General features: G+C 41.7%; 1 protein-coding gene across 3 annotated transcripts in view; it reads left to right on the plus strand.

Annotated features, from left to right (window-relative positions):
* LOC310657683 (uncharacterized protein) overlaps positions 1–16,800 on the plus strand; it is a 37,957-nt gene extending 21,157 nt beyond the window's left edge. The window contains exons 3-8 of one of the 3 annotated variants that reach the window (XM_083398764.1): positions 366–485; positions 2,345–2,443; positions 2,988–3,074; positions 4,747–4,908; positions 5,935–6,046; positions 16,503–16,800. In XM_083398764.1, the coding sequence (XP_083254890.1) occupies positions 366–485; positions 2,345–2,443; positions 2,988–3,074; positions 4,747–4,908; positions 5,935–6,046; positions 16,503–16,677 (755 nt within the window). In that variant the 3' untranslated portion in view covers positions 16,678–16,800. The remainder of the gene's footprint in view (positions 1–365; positions 486–2,344; positions 2,444–2,987; positions 3,075–4,746; positions 4,909–5,934; positions 6,047–16,502) is intronic. The other 2 variants (XM_083398766.1, XM_083398767.1) reach the window with 2 other exon arrangements.
* The last annotated feature ends 5,148 nt before the right edge of the window (positions 16,801–21,948 follow it).

The raw sequence follows: 21,948 nt of genomic DNA on the forward strand, positions 1-21,948 counted from the left end.
TGCGCCTTAGTCTATTATTCTATGAGAACATAGCAAGAGCTTGCTGGGTCAGAGCAAGGTCCTTCTAGTCCCGGGTGATGTCTCTTCATGCTCCTGAGGCCTCAGGAAAGGAAACACGAGCAGAAAAATATCTTCAAGAAGCAATACTTCCATGCCAGATTCCTTCATCCACTTTACCTTCCAAGGGTCTGGCCCCCTGGCATTTCACAGTGGAGCAACCCCCCACCATGGGTTTAGGAAGCTGACTGCCATATGTTGTTCTAGATGGGTTGTCAGAGATTATGGGAAATTTCTTGACTGGGGTGGCACTGGGATGTTGTCTGTTGATGGCTAAAGCAGAATTTTCTCTCCTCCTGTCCATCAAGGAGAACTAAAACCTTGGCAGGAAAAAGTGAAAAAGTTCTTCGAATCTTCATATTCCCTGTATGTTGGCGCAGTGCTTGTGATGGGCTCCGTTATAGGGGCAATAATGCTGACCTATCTGTGTAAGTTTCAGTCTTCTAGGAAAATATAAAAGGGTAAAGGGCAGAATTACAATTCACTCTTGCTTGCTTCATTTCAGTGGAGACTTTTAAAAGGAAAGGATAGGTTCTGGTCTCCACTAAGCCCTTTCACCCCCTGATTTCAGTTGGTGAGATAAACATTTAATGTACTCTCTCCCATTGAAACCAGTGGCACCGTAGGGTTGTCCCTGAAGAAATGCTCAGAGACTTTTAACTGATTTGTTAAAAAAAGGCAAAGGACTCCATTGAGATAAAAGTAAAGAGGGAAAGGATTTGCTGAACAAACAATAGCATTGGAATACAAAGGAGGGAGGTGTGGGGAAGTCTAAGAAACAAGCTGAAGCAAGAATTGTTCTGAAAGATGAAATTCTTTTTTAAATGTTGTTATTTCTTTTGTGTTTGTCTTTGTTTGTTATTGTTCTTTTTTATTTGCTTTTTTCTGTTTGTATTACATTATGAAAATCTTAATAAATATTATTTAAAAAAAAAAAAGCCGCTTCTGGCAAAAGCAGAGCAGCGCACGGAAACACCGTTTACCTTCCCGCTGCAGTGGTCCCTATTTATCGACTTGCACTGCATGCTTTCAAACTGCTAGGTTGGCAGGCACTTGGACTGAGCAATCGGAGCACACCCCGTCACGGGGATTCGAACCGGCGACCTTCCAATCAGCAGGCCCTAGGCTCAGTCGCTTAGACCACAGCACCAGCCGTTTCCCAACTGGTTCTTCTAGGAGTTCTTCTGGAATGTGCCTTGCTCCTTTGTACTCAGGCAATTAACCCCTTCCTTGGATGAGCACACTGCAACCTCTACCATCTACCATCTGTTGCGGCCTAGGGTCCTCAAATCTGAGAAGTACCCAAAGCAGCTACACTACCTCACGGATGAAGCAGATTGGGGGCCAGACTGTTGCTTTTGGGAGCCTGTAGAAAACCTTCCTAATGTTCATGGCCCAGCGTAAATATGTGCATTCAGCTGTTCCTTTCTTGACAAATCTGGACTGTGAGAGAGGGGTAGACCCGACCCTGGTCAGCCAAGCCAAGCCCACCTGGTGGCAGCTATCCTGCTACTGAAAGAGATTCAGGCAGGGGGAGGCAGGGGCATTCCGTGGCGGGGGGGGCTGCACTGAGTGTCATTCCAAAGGGGGGAGGACAAGATGCCGACCCCCAATCAGCAGTGTCTCCCGGGGCACGCCCTACTCACTGTGCACCGACCCCAGCGGTATGCATCCCCCCAGGAAGCACGCCACCCCTACGGGCAGCATTCCATGCCCCCGGGACGCGTGCCATGACCTCCGGGGCACACACCACATCCCCCCTGGGTGGCACTCCACACCCCCTGGGACGAGTGCCACTCCAAGTACCAGAGCAGGTTGCTTCACCTCTGGGGGAAGGAGAGCTTCCCAAGGATATCGAGAGGCTGGAGTACCCACAGACGTTCTGGAGAACACCTCCGTCAAGTGTCAGGTGGAGGGAGAAGGGGATTCTAGGTCTCGATCTCCTTGTCAAAATGAGGTAGCCATCATGTCCATCTCCTGTAAGGGCCCGGCACCTTTGCAATTCAGAATACACACACATACACACACACACACACACACTCATTCTATCTATCTATCTATGAAGATCTTGGGCTAAGGACTCTAAATTAGATCTAGAGGCTTGAAAATGGACCTTCCTAGAGGGGGAAATCTTCCTCTACAAATTTTGGGAAGTACATTGCATATTGGAACTTATACGACAGAAGTCTCATTCCAAATGCAACTTAATCCCTTCCAAAGGAGTGTTGGGGGAAGCAAAGCTATTCTCCCACGTGTGTTGAACAACTTTCCCCATCATCACCTTTAGATGTTAAGGAAGTGCAAAGGAGAGCCATATTTGAAGAAGGAACGACAAAGATTCTGCAAATGGTAGAAGACACCTTTCCGGATCTTTTTGAGGCAGATGGTAAGTCATATGTTACTTTTTGTCTGCGCAGGAGCTCCTTCCACAGCCCACCATTTCTTCTCATTACTCAGTTCAGGGAAGTCAAACAGGAATGGGTGAGTTGGAAGGGATCACAAGGGTCTTCTAGCTCAACCCCATGCAGTGCAAGAATCTTTCACCCATTGGGGGGTTCAAATCCACAACCCTGAGATTAAGAGTCTCGTGCTCTACTGACTGAGCTATCCAGAAGCTCCAGGAAAGGACTCCAGCTCAGTGGACGTGCAAATGCCATTGTTGCTGTTGTGTTAAAAAAGGCCCCAGGTTCAATTTTCAGCATCTCCAGGCAGAGGTGGGAATGACCTCTTTCAGAAGCCCTGGAGAGCCATTGCTACTCAGCACAGACAATTCTCATCTAGATTAATGAATGGTCTGATGCTGTATAAGGCAACTTCCTAGGTTCCTATATATGAAAAGTAAATATTATATTTTGAGAAACATGGCTGCTCAGTATCTGTACATGGCTGTTTGAGATTCCTCCCGACTTCATTTGTTGCTACTCTCTTAGATATCACAAAATTCAAGAAAGCTGAGAATATATCTGCGGCAATATCCGAAGAGAAAAAGAAAATCAGTGAACTACAGCAGGCTATTAGTAAGTTACTCAGAAACCACTTTTATCGGTCAAGGTCAAGGTGCCAAAACCTTTGAGGCAATAGGCGATTTCAGAACCATTGGGACAGACTTCTCTTTTCCATTACAGGCTAGAATGGCACATTCTGGTGCCAATCCCGTTTTGAAATATCAGTCAGATTAGCACAGCTGGAAACAGAGAATGGGTAGCTCTCTTCAGGTGCTTTAAGTGAGCACATGTGCAGAGGGCCGTAGGGATGAGCATACTAGCTCTGGCCCACTAGGGCTCTTCCCTGTGAAATTACAGGGTGACGGTCTCAAACTGCGAACCAGCAACATAGGGAAGGTCACAAGTTCTCTGTGTACTATGTACAAGTTCTCTATCAGGTACAGGATTTTAAATAGTATGGACACAGTCAAAAGGCCATGTTGTTGAGGGCAACAGCTCCATTACAGTGGAAACCTAGCCAGATGGGCGGGGTATAAATATATTATATTATTATTATTATTATTATTAAGTATTTTCTTTCCCATCATGTCAGTACTACAGGTTTTGTTTCCTATATTTTCTTTCGAACTGTTTAAATGGTGGCTCATTCTAGGTTTTTTGGTATATACTCTGTACTCAAAAACAGTTCTGAAACTGTCTAGAAGGAATTGGCTACAGCAAGGTCGAATTTCACAGGAGACCTGGTGGAGCTCCCTTGCACCTTTCAGTCTGTGTCTGGTACTTTGGGCTGTTGACCCAAATCTGTTAGAAATCTGGCTAGTGAATTTTTAATGGGTGCAAAAAGAGAAAGAGGGAAAGAAATGAATGGTACTTCTCAGACCAAATATGCTATGCGCAGATCCCTGAACAAAGAAGTTATATCTAACAAGGCCTCACTCCTGTCAGCAATCATGCTGCAGCATTCAGCACCAACTGCAGGTCAAGCACGAGGGAAGCCTCATATAGAGCATTTTGCAGTAATCCAGTCTTGAACTGAGCAAAGTATGAACTGTTGTGGCAAGGAATCTTGGTTCAGGAATGACCAGACCTGTTGAACCAGCTGCAGCTGGTAAAAGCCACTTCTAGCCATTGGGGCATCTACCATGGCCCTCTCCTCTACCTTCCCTCAAAAGGGAACATTGGCAACGGCCCACACCTGTTCCAATCCAAAGGGTCCAGAGCTGCTTTCTTTAGCGGTGGTCACACCACTGCTTCTTTCAATGCAGCAGGGACCACCCCCTCATGCAGCAAAGCATTAACCACAATCTGGACCCAACCAGTCAGCCCCCTCTGATAGATTTGGTAAGCCAGGAGGGATTGGAGTTGAGGGGCCAAGGGGTTGGATGCATTGCTGCCAGTACCTTCTCCATGTCAGCTAATTGCATAAGGTGAAACCTATCCCACTAAACGTCCTCTATAGAGCCACTGGGTTCTTCAACAGGAAATGCAACATCTGGGAAAACAAATGCACTCTGAAGTTGAAAACTTTATCCTTTAAGTGCGTAGCCAGTGGGTCCTAGTGGGTCTTTGAGGACAATGCTAGATTTTCTTCAGTGGGGGTGGTTCCCCCACCCAAGGTGCTCCCAAGGTTCCCCCTAATATCAGTGTTTTAAACTCTGCAGAGTCCTACAAGCTGGCTTCTACTACAACCTCACTTGTCCTGTCTCTCTTTTTGTTCCTCTCACATTCTGGGCATTGCTCAAAGGTGACATTCACCACAGGTTACGTGAGGAATGGATTGTTTGGCATGGAGCCCTATATTTATTTGACTTCATTGCCACCCCAAGGACTTGGAAACAGTGTATACAATACTGCGAAAGGATGAAATACGATACAAAATTGTTATGTGTTGAAAGTGAGGAGGAGGAGGAGAGCAGATCATGCAATAAATACTTCAGAGACAATGGAGGAGTGTGACTTGGGGGTAGATTTCAGTGTCTGCCGTGGTTGTAGAGACTGATAAGGGACAGACATGAGACCTGGGAAACCGGGATTTGAATCCCCACTCTGCCATGAAGTTTACTGGTCAGGACTGCCTTTCATCCTAACTTACGCCACGGGATTGTCGTGAGGACAAATGGGGAGAGGAGAAGGGCATGCAGCACCTTGAGCTCCTTTGGAGGAAAAGGTGGCATATTAGTATTAGCATTTATTTATTTATTCCATTTATTCCTTTATCATAAAAACCCAGGGTGGTGTACAACATTTTAAAAAATTACATATTTTTCAGTGATAGAAACACAATAGTTCAGGATACAATTGTATGGGGAGACCAGGAATAATGAGACCTGGGAAACCGGGATTTGAATCCCCACTCTGCCATGAAGTAAGGAAAAAAAGCATACTAACAGACAGGTTATTAATAATAAAACAATCATCATAATAACAGTCGTCTCCCCCACACTTTTACAGGCTATAGATTACTTTATAGCCTGGGGAAAAGGAATGGTTTTGCCTGATATCTAAAGGCATGTAATGATGGCGCCAGGGAAGCCTCTCTGGGATGAACATTCCATAATTGGGAGCCACCACAGAAAAGGCCCCTTCTCTTTCTGCAATCCTTCTAACCTCTCTGAGACATTGAGAAGGGCCTCAGATGACAAGCACGGGGTAACGTGGGTTCCTACGGGGAGAGGTAATCCTTAAGGTATTGGATCCTCAGCCATGTAAAGCTTTATAGGTCAACACCAGCACTTCGATTTGGACTACTGATCACCAGCCAGTGCAATTGGGCCCTGATTGGTGTTACATGCGCAAACCCGCTTGTTCTGGTGATCAATCTGCCCATTGCATTTCTGCCAGCTAAAGTTTCCTGCTCCTCAATGAGACCAAGACCTAGGCATTTTTGCTCCTTCTTTCCCCCTTATCTAGACTTTCTTCTTTTCTGTGATGTAGGCCTTTGCTGTATCCATAGTGAAGCCCAGACCAACCGATTATTTTATTGGAGTTTCCATGGTAGGCTCAGATTGGCGCTGCTATCAAAAGGGCTTTCGCATGGATAATCTGTAAGTCCAAACTCCTCCTCATCTGGGAACTTTCATAACCAATAAGTATTTGAAGAGAGCCAAGATGTTTCTGTGTTTCTATTGTTCTTTATGATTGTTTAATTTATAGACCAATTTGTTTCCAGAGAGCTTCAAAGTGGTTTACAAAATACAAAAACAATTGCACATGGTTAAAATGGAAAAGAACAAAATGCACGGGCAGGAAAGGTGTGATTAACTGAGCCTCTCACACCACCTTTTTGCCCAGCTGCAGCACAACAACCCTGCAGCGCAACCAGTGGGATTTATTCTCTGGCCATTGCTGCCACCACCCTTCCACCTCCTCCAGCACTCCAGAGGGAAGGGACCTGGGGTGCACCAAAGCAATTGCTTTTCAAGCTTCTCTGATGCTTTACCAGGCATGTCCAAAGTCAGGCCCAGGTGCCTAATCCGGCCCGCCGGTTAGTTTTATATGGCCCATGCAGCAGTTTATTTTCTCGGGTAAAATCCTAAAAAAAGCTAAACAACTTCAATCCAAAAAAAAAAGACAACAACTTTGGTCGGTCCTCACGCACGTTCACTTCATCAAATCTGGCCCTCTTAGAAAAATGTTTGGACACCCCTGCTTCAATCAGAGTGCAAAGGCAGCCCACCCTCTGAGTGTTGGGAATCCTGGAAGCCAAGACCCAAGTGTGGGGTGAGTACTCTTTGATGAGAGAACCCCAGCAGAGATTTAAGATAGCAAAAGATGCAACAAAGAAAACTGTGGAAATGTGGGCTTTAAACCCTTAAAAATGTCCTCCTTCCAGTGTACTCCAAAGTATCCCACTTTCAAAGGTTCTTCCCAACTTCCCTAGCACAAACATAGAGAACATTTAGTAAGTCATAAAATGACTTTCTGCTTTCAAATCAGATGCTCTGCTACTGAGCTGTGGCACTTGCCAATGGTAGACACCCCTCCCACAACCCCTGTTCCCTCTCTGTCTTCTGCTTTGTTCACTGAATGGACAAAAGACAAAGACTGGAAAATGCTACTATCAAATTGCCTGGTGGACCTGATTAGGACCGTCCTCTTGCCAAAGGAGTGTATTAGGATTGCCCTCTCTGTAAGCTGTGTGTGCTGGGCCCCGGGGTAACCCAAGCAACGTGGTCCAGGTCCAGTCCCGAATCAGTCTGACAGGGACAAGGCAGGACACAAGGCAGGAAACCAGGCAACGTCAGGCTCAGGGTCTCAGGCAGGTTCTAGCAAACAGCAATGTTGCTCCCACAACCTGGGGCGGGGTCCGACATCCTTTTATCTTTGCCAGGGTAACAGCCGGTCCTGATCCCCCGGTGACTCAGCTCCCTGTCTCGCCCAAAGGAAAGCACTCCTCCTGTGAGCACTGAGGTCTCTCGTTCTCTCAGACCTTAGTCTCTGCATCTCAGGAGATGTCCGTGGATTAATGGACCCAGAGGCCACCTCAGCCTCTCCTGACCCAACTGGTAGTGGAGCAGCTGTAAGTGATGGCCCAGCTGAAGGCAACGAGGTCATCCCTGCATCTGGAGCCAGGGCAGGCTCAGGCCCTGACTCGGCCCAGCTGGTGCTTGTTGCAGGAGAACCTGTGCGGACTGGGGCTCTTCAGAATCAGGCCCCAGAGTAGGCCTGAGGCAAAGGATCCGGTGCGGATTGAGACTCCACTGGTTCCGAGTCCAAGCCCGAGTCCCAGGCCATCACACCGTGCAACTTTGTCACACGTGAGGCACTGCCTTGGAAAGGAGGCTTATCCTCTTTTTTTCCCTTTTTTAAAAAAATAATATTTATTAGAGGTTTAATAGTTACAGAAAAAAGAAGCAAGAAACAATAAAAAAAATTAACAGAACAAAACAATACTTTACAATACATCGAAAAGAAAAACAAGAAACAATACAGCAAAACAAGAAAAACAAAAACATTTAAAAACACATCCAATATTTTCATATCTTTACCTTTCATTTACTTGTTTCATCGACTTCCTCGCACCTCCCTTTTTTGTATTCTAATTCAAATTAACTGGTTCAGCAAATCCTTTCCCTCTTTCTCAGTCCTATAGGGCGAAAAATACGGTAATTGATTTTTACGTGCACAGTGAGTTTTCTTCTGCTTCTTAAAATTTTTAATTTTTTTCGTTTTCTTCAATGCTTTAGATTATTTATTATACAGTCCTTTGGTGACTTCTTTAGCATTTGCCTTTGTCATTTCAGTAATTGCTGGCTGGATTTGCCTAGATATCCTTTCAATGTTTTTTTTCCCCCCTTCAAATAATATTTATTAGATATTTTATAGTTACAAAAAGAAAAAAGGTAAAAACAAACAAAACCAATACAAAAATTCAACAAACAATACATCAGATAAAAAAAGAAACAATACAACAAAACAACAAGAAAAAACAAAAACATTTAAAAACACATCCAAATTTCATATCTTTATCTTTCATTTGCTTGTTTCTTCGACTTCCTCGCACCTCCCTTTTTTGTATTCTAATTCAAATTAACTGGTTCAGCAAATCCTTTCCCTCTTTCTCAGTTTTTTGATCTATAATTTATCTTAACACAGACTTACTTTAAATTTTCCACTTTAGCCCATTAACTATCAGTTTTTGCTTAATTCTTTATCATATTTCTGCTAAAACCATATAACTTCATTCCAGCATTCTTCTAACATTCATTAATTTTGCAATATTTCTGTAAATATACTTTGAATTTTTTCCAATCTTCTTCCACGACTCTTCTCCCTGGTCTCGGATTCTGCCAGTCATTTCCGCCAATTCCTGGTACTCCATCAGCTTCATCTGCCATTCTTCCCGGGTGGGTAGACCTTGTGTCTTCCAATACTTCGCGATGAGTATTCTTGCTGCTGTTGTGGCATACATGAAGAAAGTTCTATCCTTCTTTGGCACCAATTGGCCGACCATGCCCAGGAGAAAGGCCTCTGGTTTCTTCAGGAAGGTATATTTAAATACCTTTTTTCATTTCATTATAAATCATCTCCCAGAAATTCTTAATCCTTGGGCACGTCCACCAAAGGTGAAAGAATGTACCTTCAGTCTCATTACATTTCCAGCATTTATTATGGGGCAAATGGTAGATTTTTGCAAGCTTGACTGGTGTTATGTGCCACCTGTAAATCATTTTCATTAAATTCTCTTTTAAGGCATTACATGCCGTAAACTTCATACCTGTGGTCCATAACTGTTCCCAGTCAGCCATCATAATGTTATGTCCAACATCTTATGCCCATTTAATCATAGCAGATTTCACCGTTTCATCTTGAGTATTCCATTTCAACAGCAAGTTATACATTCTTGACAGGTTCTTAACTTTGGGGTCTAACAATTCTGTTTCTAATTTTGATTTTTCCACCTGGAAGCCTAGTTTTTTGTCCAAATTATATGCCTCCATTATTTGATAATAATGGAGCCAGTCTCGCACTCTGTTTTTTAATTTTTCAAAACTCTGCAGTTTTAATCTGTCTCCCTCTTGTTCCAGAATTTCCCAATACTTCGGCCATTTGGCTTCCATATTGAGTTTTTTCAGTGCCTTCGCTTCCATTGGTGACAGTCATCTTGGGGTTTTATTTTCTAACAAGTCCTTATATCTTATCCAGACATTAAACAGTGCTTTTCTGACAATATGGTTTTTAAACGCTTTGTGTACTTTAACCTTATTATACCACAGATATGCATGCCAACCAAATACATTGTTGAAACCTTCCAAATCCAACACATCAGTGTTTTCAAGAAGTATCCATTCTCTCAGCCAACAAAAAGTGGCTGATTCATAATAAAGTTTAAGGTCTGGCAAGGCAAATCCACCTCTTTAACATCTGTTAATATCTTAAATTTTATTTGAGGCTTCTTGCCCTGCCAGACAAATCTGGAGATGTCTCTCTGCCACTTCTTGAAACAGTCTGACAGGGACAAGGCAGGACACAAGGCAGGAAACCAGGCAACGTCAGGCTCAGGGTCTCAGGCAGGTTCTAGCAAACAGCAATGTTGCTCCCACAACCTGGGGCGGGGTCCGACATCCTTTTATCTTTGTCAGGGTAACAGCCGGTCCTGATCCCCCGGTGACTCACCTCCTTGTCTCGCCCAAAGGAAAGCACTCCTCCTGCGAGTACTCAGGTCTCTCATTCTCTCAGACCTTAGTCTCTGCATCTCAGGAGATGTCCATGGGTTAATGGACCTAGAGGCCACCTCAGCCTCTCCTGATCCAACTGGTAGTAGAGCAGCAGTAAGTGATGGCCCAGCTGAAGGCAACGAGGTTATCCCTGCATCTGGAGCCAGGGCAGGCTCATGCCCTGACTCGGCCCAGCTTGGTGCTTGTTGTCCAAAATTTGCAATGTTTGAAACAAAAATAGCAACCTTGGCAATACGTTCATTTTTATCACAGCAATTTGGCCTAACAGTGATAACTTCATGTTTGACCATATTTCTAAATCCTTTTTCACTTCAGTCCAACATTTTTCATAGTTATCCTTAAATAAATTCACGTTTTTAGCAGTCATGTTAACCCCCAAATATTTCACTTTCTTGACCAGCATTAATCCTGTCTCCTTCTGAAACTTATCTCTCTCCATCACAGTTAGATTTTTCTCTAAAACCTTAGTTTTCATCTTGTTCAACTTGAAACCTGCTACCTGACCAAAATCTTGAATCAATTCCAATACTCTTTTAGGACTAGATTCTGGCTCCTGTAAAGTCAATACCAAATCATCGGCAAATGCTTTCAATTTGTACTGTTTAGCTCCCACTTGTATACCTTTAACCAATTGGTCCCTTCTAATCATGTTTAGCAAAACCTCTAGGACCAATATAAAAAGCAATGGAGAGATTGGGAACCTTGTCGTGTTCCTTTCTCAATCTTAAATTCTTCCATCACTACATTATTCACAATTAATTTAGCCTTCTGTTCTGAATAAATTGCACCTATACCATTTCCAGAACCTTGACCAGCCCCCATGCCCTGTAAATTCTTCTTCATAAAACTCCAAGAAATATTGTCAAAGGCTTTCTCCGCGTCCACAAATATCAAAACTGCTTTAGTATTCATCTTCACTTGTAATTTTTCTAAGATATTAATTATGTTCCTCGTATTGTCAGACAAGTTGCAAATTTAGTGTTGCTACGTCCAGAATTCCTGGTGCTCCTCTGTCTGACGCTTTTGGCTCTTTTCCAAGTTCCTTCTGTAGATCTTCCTCGTGTTTGTTGAGAAATTTAACTTTATCTTCTTCTGATCTTATTTTTATTTTCCTTCCTTTAAAAGTGAAGGATAGGCCTTGAGGAAATTCCCACCTGAAAATAATTTGGTTCCTTCTCAACAGGGCAGCCAATCCACCGTAGTTAAACCTGAGGTCCAAAAGATGTTTCGGAATATCTTTAAATATTTCCACTCTTGACTGCTTTATTACCAAGGTCTTCTGGTAGTGCCGACTCAGAATTATATCTCTCTCTTCTTTGGATCTGAGGGTAATCAAACAGTCTCTTACTCTGTTCTTCTCTCTTTTCCCTCCTCTTCCAAGCCTGAAGGCTCTCACAATTTTAAATTCCTCTTGTTTCGAGTTCAACTCCCAAAATTCTACAAATTCCTGCGTGAGAAAATCTGCCAGACCTTCCTTTACCAGTTCAGGTACAGCTCTGATCCTCAAATTTCCTGTTTTTCCTTGAGCTCAATCATAGAAAGCTTCAACTTATGATCTTCAAGTTGTCTCGCCAGGTCTAGAACGCTCTCTGTTTCCAGTTGAATTAATTTAGCTTCCACGGCAGCTGCTTTTTCCTTGGCCTCTTCTGCAGTCTGTCGTGTCAAATTAGATTCTTTAATCAATTTTTCAATAGATTCTGTATTGCTATTAACTTTTTGTCCCAGATTAATTATACTTTCTGTGTTCTGATCAATTTTTTTATTTCTATCATCTACTTTTTTATTTGTCTCATCCACTTTTTTATTTGTATCATCTGCCTTTTTAGTAAGTTGCTCCAGTGAGTCATTTATCTTCCTTAATGCAACTGCCAGAGCTTCATCTGATGCCATTCCTTTTGATTTAGACTGAGTTGGAACAACCGCAGGTAAAGTAGAAGACCCAGATACAGAGGCTCATCGCTGCCACGGCTTCCCAGACCTTGTTGTTGATATATCTATTTTTCATTTCCCATCTGCCATAACACTTCAACGGCTCAAGGTTAATCTCACAGTCCCAAGTCAAAACATACAGTTGAAATCTCACAGTCCCAGAGTCAAAACACACAGTTGGAAAATTCCAGCACTTGTGGCACTTTTTAGAACATGATTGCGACAGTAAAACTAGTTTAGCAATTGTTTCTAGTCTCTTTGCCTTTTTTTGTAGCAGAGAAAATAGTTGAAACAATGTATCACTCTTACTTGGCTAACTATCAAGGAACAGTCTAAGTACAGTCGATGCGCAATCTTAATAGCAGCCCGGTTCCAGGGTGTGAGTGATGGAAATTTTTTGCCCTTTCCTCTCTCTTCCGAAGGCTAATTCAGTCCAAACCCCCGCCCCTTCTTCTGCTTCCGAGAGGGGAATTCACTGTTTTTAATACTAGAATATATGCTTTAATTATTAACTTTCCAAAGCTTTAGCTCCGTCTCTCTGCTTCCGTCTATTTACAAAAGGGGAAGGCAGACTTCCTGTTTTTGACCTCCCCTGTTCGTTGCCAGATTCAGAATTATCTCTTTTAAATTTTTCCTTCAAAAAGTTCCAATTTCCGCTTTACTCATGGGTTGTTGTTTCAATGTCCCAATTTCTCCAGGAAAAAGTCAACGCTCTCTGGCGACAGCTATGCGGCTTCACTCTACAGAAGTAGCGGTCAATTCACAGCACCGCGCCAATCATCCCCACTATGCTAAAGATTGCCCAAAGAAGGGGTTCCTTGCATTTCGGGGGGCGCTAATGGTGCCCGCCGAATCCCAAGCTCACAGGCTTCACCCGCCTGTGATTTTTTAGGGGTCTCTGCCTTCGCCGCGGCAGCCAGACCCGATTCCTGTGGAGCGGGTTCCTCTCTCTCAGAGGAATTCAGCCATCGCCGATGGCGCTAACCCGGAAGCCTTCATTCCTAAACAAAGTATCATTCATCCTCCACCTAAAGGAACCAGTTGGCATCAGTTTCATTTTCCATCTTCACAGCATTATGGTTGGAGCAAGTTTTGGGGCAGATTTCCACTTTACTAGTCTTCGGAGCCAGTCCTCCAGTTACCCAAATTTGGTCAATTCTTGTCCATGTCATCTTAGCCTCAGAGAAGAAAGTTCCCTCTCTTCCCAGGGGATTCTTCGTTCTCCAGATGTCAACTAAGTCCCTATTTTCAGTCATGTCAAAAAAGGTTTTTGGTAGTCTACCATCCTTGGTGACTACCTGTCTCTGTACCTTGTCCATATTTGTAGACACCACTCCATTCATATCTCCCATCAGAATCATATTGTAATCCATATAGTCCATCAGGATCTCATGTAACTTCTTGAAAACTTCCGATTTTCCTTCATTTGGTGCATAAATACCTACTATCAAAAATTTCTCTCCTTGTTATTGAATTTCAAATGCAACAAATCTTCCTTGGTCATCTTTAAATATAAATTTCGGTGATAGGCTCTCTTTTACATAAAGGACTACTCCTCTTTTTTTTACTTTGTCTGATGAAATAAATTCTTGGCCCAATCTTTTATTACTCAATATCTTCCTGTGTAGCCTTATCACATGTGTTTCTTGCAGACAAATCAAGTCCAATTGTTGTTTCTTGAGTAAATGAAAGACTGTCCGCCTTTTTTTCCGGGGAGTTCAAACCATTAATATTCCAGATTAATACTTGCAGTGCCATGATGTAGTTACTCTGATTTTCCTCCAACTGCACCCAATGCCTGCTCTTCTTCTGTTGGTGGTGTCGATGTCTCGTTCACTAGGCGGTCCAGTCCAAAAGGTAATGTTGCTATATCCACTATTCCTCTTTTTGGTGATCTTCTGTCCAATGCTCTTTGCTCTAATCCTCTGTCTGACGATCCTCTGTCAGACACTTTTGACTCTTTTCCAAGTTCCTTCTGCAAATCTTCCTCGTATTTGTTCAAAAACTTTACTTTGTCTTCTTCCGATCTTATTTTTATTTTCCTTCCTTTGAAGCTGAAAGATAGACCTTGGGGAAATTCCCACCTGAAGATGATTTTGTTCCTTCTCAGCAGGCCAACCAAGTCTCCATAGTTGGACCTAAGGTCCAAAAGATGTTTCGGAATATCTTTAAATATTTCCACTCTTGACTGTTGTATTACCAAAGTCTTCTGGTAGTGCCAACCCAAAATTCTATCTCTCTCTTCTTTAGATCGGAGGGTAATCAAACAATCTCTTGTTCTGTTCTTCTCATTCTTCCCTCCTCTTCCAAGTCTAAAAGCCCTCACAATTCTAAATTCCTCCTGTTCCAAATCCAGCTCCCAAAATTCTGCAAATTCCTGCGTGAGAAAATCTATCAAACTGTCCTTTTCCAGTTCAGGTACAGCTCTGATCCTCAAATTTATCTGTTTTTCCTTGAGCTCAGTCATAGAAAGCGTCAACTTGTGGTCCTCAAGTTGCCTCTCCAGGTCTGGAACTCTCTCTGTTTCCAATTGAATTACTTTAGCTTCCACAGCAACAACTTTTTCCTTAGCTTCCTCTGCGGTCTGTCGTGTCAAATTAGATTCCTGTATCAATTTCTTGATGGATTCTGTATTGATATTAACTTTTTGGCCCAAGCTATTTATACTTTCTGTGTTCTGATCAATTTTTTTTACTTGCAGCATCTACTTTTTTATTAAGTTGTTTCAATGATTCATTTATCTTACTGAGTGCAAGTGCTAGAGCTTCTTCTAATGACATGCCTTTTGATTTAGAATGAGTTGGTACAGCCGCAAATATGGCAGGAGGGCCAGATGTAGAGGCTCTTCGCTGCCAAGACTTCCCAGACCTTGTTGTTTTGTCTTGAATTGACGAATCTATTTTTTCTTTTCCATCTGCCATAACACTTAAGTAGTTCAAGGTCAGTCCCACAGTCCCAAAGTCTTACCTTACAGTTGGAAAATTCCAGCTCTTGTAGCAATTTCAGAAACTTCCTCTAGAGGGAAATAGTTTCTAATTGTATTTGTATTAATCCAAAATATCACCTTTTAAAACACAGTTGCAACAATAAAACTAATTTTACAGTTACTTTTAGTCCTTTTACTCTTTTTTAGCGTCAGAAGAGGATAGTTGAAACAATGTATCTCTCTTATTTGGCTGGCTGTCAGCGAACAGTCTATTCACAATCAATGCATGCTCCAAAGTACAACAGTCTTAATGCCAGCCTGTTTCCAGGTTCTGAGCGGTGGAGCTTTAGCCTCCTTCCCTCTCTTTTGCAGGCAAATACAGTCCAAACCTCCGCCCCTCTTCTCCTGCTTCCAAGGGGGGTTCACTATTTTTAATGCTGGAAATTTAGACCTTTAGAATTAACTTTCCAAGGCTTTAGCTTGAATCTGTTTGCTTCCGACTATTTACAAAGAGGAAGGCGAACTTCTTGTTTTGAGCCTCCCCCGTTTCGTTGCCAAATTCAAACTTTTAAAATTCCAATTCCAATTCTTCACTCTACTCACGGGTTGTTACCTTTAAATCCACATGTCCACAGGAAAAAGTCAGCGCTCTCTGGCAACGGCTGTGCGGCTTCACTCCGTGGAAGTAGCAGTCGATTTAAAGCACCGCGCCGCTCACCCCACTTCGCTCCGGATCCCCGAAAACGGGTTTCACTGCGAGTAGGGGAGGCGCTAATGGTGCCCGCCGAATCCCACGTTCACAGGCTTCACCCGCCTGTGATTTTTGAAGGGTCTCCGCCTTCGCCGTGGCGGTCAGACCCGATTTCCACAGAGCGGATTCCTCTCGTTCAGAGGAATTCCACCATTGCCGATGGTGCTAACCCGGAAGTCCGCTTAGCCTGTTTTTTCCACTGGCCTGCAATCTTCCCTTCAACACTCTAAATAATCAAAATCCTACCATTTATTAATTTATAGGGTTTGCCTGGAAGAATATTTCCCCCCTTATTTTCCTGAGGAAAGCCCAATAAGTGCTGGCTGGATGTACGTGTTTCTGCAGGCTAGCACATGATTTGCCTTCCAATCAGACACTAATAATAATAATACCCCACCCATCTGCTAGTTTCCCCCAACCACTCTGGGCAGCTCACAGCATATATCAAAACATAAAAAAGCAATCATTACAGGGAATAAAATGAGACTCATCTGGTGTTGGTGGTAGTGCAGAAAGTCTGTAAGCTCTGACTACAGGGTAGGACAGAGAGACAGGGGAGTGCTCTAGACCAAAAGAGAATTCTTCTCTGAATGTTACTCCTCTGGGTTACTGCAAAAATAATGAATAAGTGTGTGGAGGATAGGCAAGTATTTGATTCTAAGAGGTACACAATAAAATAAGTATTCAGACTGAGTAGTTTCTCCTCTCCTTTTCAGCTACTGGGATAGTTATCGTCCAAGAAATAAAGGTCCTGCAAAACCAGATACAGCCAACTGTGTCATCATCACAAGGGGCTGTGACCATATTTATTCGTGTTGGCATGATGTTTTGTGCCAAGGCTTAAAACGGTGTGTCTGCAAAAGGAAACCTATTAAAAAGTGGATGAAATAATTGATAATCTGCACTCTATACCACCTTGTCAATCCTGCTATTCCGAGGCTGGAAAAGAGCCATTGTTTTACACCTGCAAAAGCTTAGTTGGGCAGTGAAATAAAGTGTGGAAGAATTCAATAATAGCCCATGTATGTTTCTTTTCTTTTTTAAATTGTATTTGCTTAACTGAAAGAAACAAAAGAAACAGTCTTCATCATCCATTCATACAAAAGTACACAACAAATCAACTAATAGAAAAAGGGGGGGGAAATCTAATAAGCAGAATAAAGAATATCTTATTTCTTTACATACAACTTCCCATCTACTCCATATTTCACATATTCATTATTAACTTCTTGCCAAAACTTGTCAAAAATATAAATAAAGTATAAATAAATATTTAATTATCTGTGGTCTTGATTCTTACTACCAACTACTACAGATTTTATTTGAATGCTACAACAGAGTTTAAAAAGGTAAAGGGACCCCTGACCATTAGGTCCAGTCCTGGACGACTCTGGAGTTGCGGTGCTCATCTCGCTTTATTGGCCAGGTCATGTGGCCAGCTTCCGGGTCTGACTAAGCCGCTTCTGGCGAACCAGAGCAGTGCATGGAAACACCTTTTACCTTCCCGCCAGAGCGGTACCTATTTCTCTACTTGCACTTTGACATGCTTTCGAACTACTAGGTTGGCAAGAGCTGGGACTGAGCAACGGGAGCTCACCCCGTCATGGGAATTCGAACCGCCAACCTTCTGATCGGCATGCTCTAGGCTCTGTGGTTTAACCCACAGCGCCACCCGCATCCCCTACAACAGAGTTTAGACTGCGACAATTATTTTTCAAATATATTTTAACTACTTCCCACTTAGAAATGAATACATGTTTTGGTTTATTTTTCTTTTTTTCCAATTATTCAACTCCGAGTATTCAACCAGTTTTTGAATCAGTTCTGTCCTAGAAGGAACATTGTCACTTTTCCAATCTGATGCAATAAGCATCCTGGTGGCAACTGTGGCATAAAGGAAGATCTCGCTAACATTTTTGGGAATATCTGGATCTATGATCCCCAGTAGGAAGGCTTCCAGGTTGTTGTTGTTTTTTTAAAAAAGCTACATTTAGCATTCTTTTAAGCTCTGAATAAATGTCCTCTCAGAACACCTCTATTTTCCTGCACCGCTACCACACATGAAAAATTGTGCCCATTTCCTCTCTACATCTCCACCACGTGCTGGAGACATTTTTGTACATTTTAGAGAGCTTCCAGGGTGTCAGATACCACCCATGAAACATTTTCTGGAAGTTCTATCTCAGTGTATATAGCAAGCTGTGAATTTCCAGTTCACCCTCCACAAGTTTTCCCATTAATGCATATATATAACATGCCCAAAATCCTGGGCCCATTTTATTATTCCTGCTTTGACCTAGCTTTTGGACAGAGTTTTGGATTTAGAGTTCACCAAATCAGATTCAAATTTAGAACTTTCTGATTTTGGAGAATTTTCCTATGAAGTCTTATAACATGTGTTTCTTCTAAAATAACATCTCTCTGCTCTTTAGTTTTAAAAATCACCATACAGTCATGTGTGATCTTAGTATCTTTTTTAGGTCCAAATCTGTAGGCCTGGTCAATCCAGGAATTTAATTCTTCTTTTGAGAGGCCCCAGTACACTGCAAATTCTTCAGTTAACCAATCCTTCATATTGTCCTGCTCTTTCTGGGGTACACCCCTCAATCTCGGATTACATTCCTTCTGTTTTAGCTGCAGAGATGCAATTGAAATTTGAGATTGTCGCTGAATTACCTCCAAGTCAGCAATTCTCACAATTTCCAAATGCGTCAGTCTTGACTCATGTGCTGATATATCTGAGTTAACTTGCGTCAAATCTTGTCTTAATTGAGCAAAGTCACTTTTTAATTCCTGTATAGACTTTTGATTTCCTCTTACTTCTGTTTTAATTTCCTGAAACAATTGCAACACAGACTCCTCAAAAGTTGGTGACTTAGAGTCCCTTCTTGCTTTGATTTTTGTTTTCTCTGTCCTCTCTCCTTTCTCTCCCCCATCCATAACTTGCAATTCTTTTGTTCAAGTCAGTCTCAAACACAAGGGGGAGATAAGGATGCAGACAGTTTCTCTTCTCAAGCCTCTCCACCAGTCTTAATATAAAAGTCAACAGTCTTTCTAACTTGTAATCCTTTCTTAATTCCCCAGGAGTTACACAGTCACAATTTACAATTTATATCCAGGGGTAGGGGTACTGTTTAAAAGAGAAGGGAAAAGAAAAACCTTTGAGTTCGGGCAGCTGCAGTTACTTTTTTCCCCCCAAGTAGGAAAACGAAAGTTGAAAGTGTCCTTTTCTTTACAACGTCACAAAGGAGTCTAGTCTTCCCGACCGAGTAGTCCGCATCCACAAAGAAAATACCTCGTAAATCCAAACTGTCTGCAAGGATTAAACAAGTCTGAAAAGTATCTTCCCCCTTCCCCCTGCTAGAAGGGGAAATCCCAAGGTTAACTTGAAAGTCTTTAGAAAGTCGTAAATTTTAGATCGCGGCTTCGGCTAATGTAGCTGTTTTGTCTCTTAATCAGAGGAAGGGACTGACCTCCATTTTTTAAAGTCCCTGTCCTTTTCACTTAAATGTCCAATTTTTAATTTATTACTCTTTTCCAATCAAAGTTGCTTGGAGAAATTGGCCGCTTGGAGAACCCCACCCGCTCTCAGAGCCCTTATCAAGAGCTTACCGGGGGGTGAGGGAGTCATTCCAGGCACCCGCAGGAAACCAAGTCCTCAGAATGCTCAATCCAAGGTTTTTAAGGGGTACCGCGTCGCTCTAGCAGCTTCCCCAACCTTCAAAGCACCGGTGCTCTTTCAAGCGAAAGAGCTCACCCTTCCAGCAGAACGGGCAGCCAACACGGAAGTTCTCCAGAATAAGAAACTTGGGCAGGAATTTATTTCATCTGACAAAGTGAAAAAAAGAGGCTTTTTTTTTTTACGTTTAAGAAAAATGGAACCCCAAATTGTTGTTTAAAGATGAGGAAGGGAGGTACATTGCAGTTGAAATTATGGCACAAGGCGATAAATTTCTTTTGCTGGGAATTTATGCACCAAATGATGGCAAAGTGGAATTCTTTAAGAATCTGGACTTAAAACTCATGGATTATATGGATTACAAATTGATTTTAATGGGAGACCTGAATGGAGTAGCATCAACATTAATGGATAAAACACAGGGACAGAAAAATCCAAGTTCCGGCAGACTACCAAAGATTTTCTTCGATATGACTGATAAATACAATTTGTCGGACATATGGAAAGGAACCAGGCAAGGGTGCCTGCTTTCCCCTCTGCTATTTATTTCTGTTCTGGAGGTTTTGCTAAACATGTTGAGGAAAGAGGAGGAGCTTAAAGGCATTGTAGTAGGATCCAAGCAATATCAATTAAAAGCCTTTGCTGATGACTTGGTTTTAACTTTACAAGATCCAGAAACCAGTGCAGTAAAAGCACTGGAGCTGATTCAAGAGTTTGGGCAGGTAGCAGGATTTAAACAAGAGCAAAACCAAAGTTTTAGAAAAAAACTTAGATAATGAGGAAAGAAAAAACCTTTTTGAAAGGACAGGCCCTGTTTCTGTGAAAAAAGTTAAATATTTGGGTGTGAACTTATCGGTAAAGAATTTGAATCTTTATAAAGATAACTATGAAAAATTATGGAATGAAATCAAGAGAGATCTTGAGATATGATCAAACCTAAAACTTTCATTGATGGGCCGAATATCGGTGGTTAAGATGAATGTATTGCCGAAGATGTTGTTTTTATTCCAAGTTTTACCAATCATTGATAATGTCAAATGCTTTAAAGAATGGCAGAAGGCATTGTCTAAATTTATCTGGCGGGGAAAAAACCTAGAATTAAATATAAATTACTTACAGATATAAAAGAAAGAGGGGACTTTTCCCTACCAGATTTGAAGATATACTTTGAAGCTGCCGCATTCTGCTGGATCAAGGATTGGATTCAATTAGAGAATGATGATGTGTTAGACTTGGAGGGACTGGATAATCGATTTGGATGGCATGCATATCTATGGTATGATAAGATAAAGGCCCACAGTGGTTTCAAGAGTCATGTAATTAGAAAGGCATTATACAATGTATGGTCTAGATACAAAGATCTCTTAGTAAGAAAAACACCAAAATGGATTTCACCGATGGAAGCACAGGCCCAAAAAAATTTAAATATGGAAAACAAATGGTTGAGGTATTCAGATTTGTTGTTAGAGAATCAGGAAGGTTTTAAATTAAAACGATTTGAACAAATTAAAGATAAAGTGAATTGGTTGCAATATTATCAAATTAATGAATTATATAAGATGGATAAGAGAAATGGTTTTGCAACAGAAAAAACCAAATTGGAAACGGAGTTGTTAGATACTAATGATAAGAATATGTCTAAAATGTACAGTTTGTTGTTGGAGTGGCATACAAAGGATGAACAAGTTAAATCGGTTATGATTGATCGGGCAAGGGATGTGGGACATAATATAATGATGGAGGACTGGGAGAGGCCCTGGAGGAAAGGAGTTAAGTTCACTGCATGTACGATGTTAAAGGAAAACATTATGAAGATGATGTATAGATAGTACTTGACCCCTGTAAAACTAGCAAAGATTTATCACAATAGTGATAATCTTTGTTGGAAATGTAAAGAAAAAGAAGGTACTTTTTTCCATATGTGGTGGACTTGTCCCAAGGTGAAAGAGTTCTGGGAGAAGATTTATAACAAACTGGAAAAAAATGATGAAATATACATTTATTAAGAAACCAGAGGCCTTTCTCCTTGGAATAACAGGTTTAGAATTGCCCAAGAAAGATATTAAATTATTTTTGTATGCCACAACGGCCGCTCGAATATTACTTGCTAAAAATTGGAAAACAACTACCAACAATGGAAGATTGGCAGATGAAGATGATGGACTTTTCGGAGCTAGCTGACCTGACTGGAAGAGTCTGCGACCAGAAAGAAAAGGAGTTTCAAGAAGATTGGAAGAAATTCAAGGACTATTTGAACAAATATTGTAATATAAAAAATTAGAAACTACTTGAAAGTAACAAATAGGCCTAGGATAAATTAAGCTATAATTAAATAAATGGAATTCAGAATGTTAAGAAAAGTGAATAAGATGACCATAATTGGAAATTGTTTTAGTTTAATAATGATACTGGAAAGCTGTTACTTTTAAATTACAAGAAATTCATAAGGGAGGGATTTGAGGAAGTCAACCAAGATGTTTAAA

Source organism: Podarcis tiliguerta, assembly GCF_965153285.1.
Source record: "Podarcis tiliguerta genome assembly, chromosome: 9".
In the NCBI taxonomy this organism is placed as follows: Eukaryota; Metazoa; Chordata; class Lepidosauria; order Squamata; family Lacertidae; genus Podarcis; species Podarcis tiliguerta.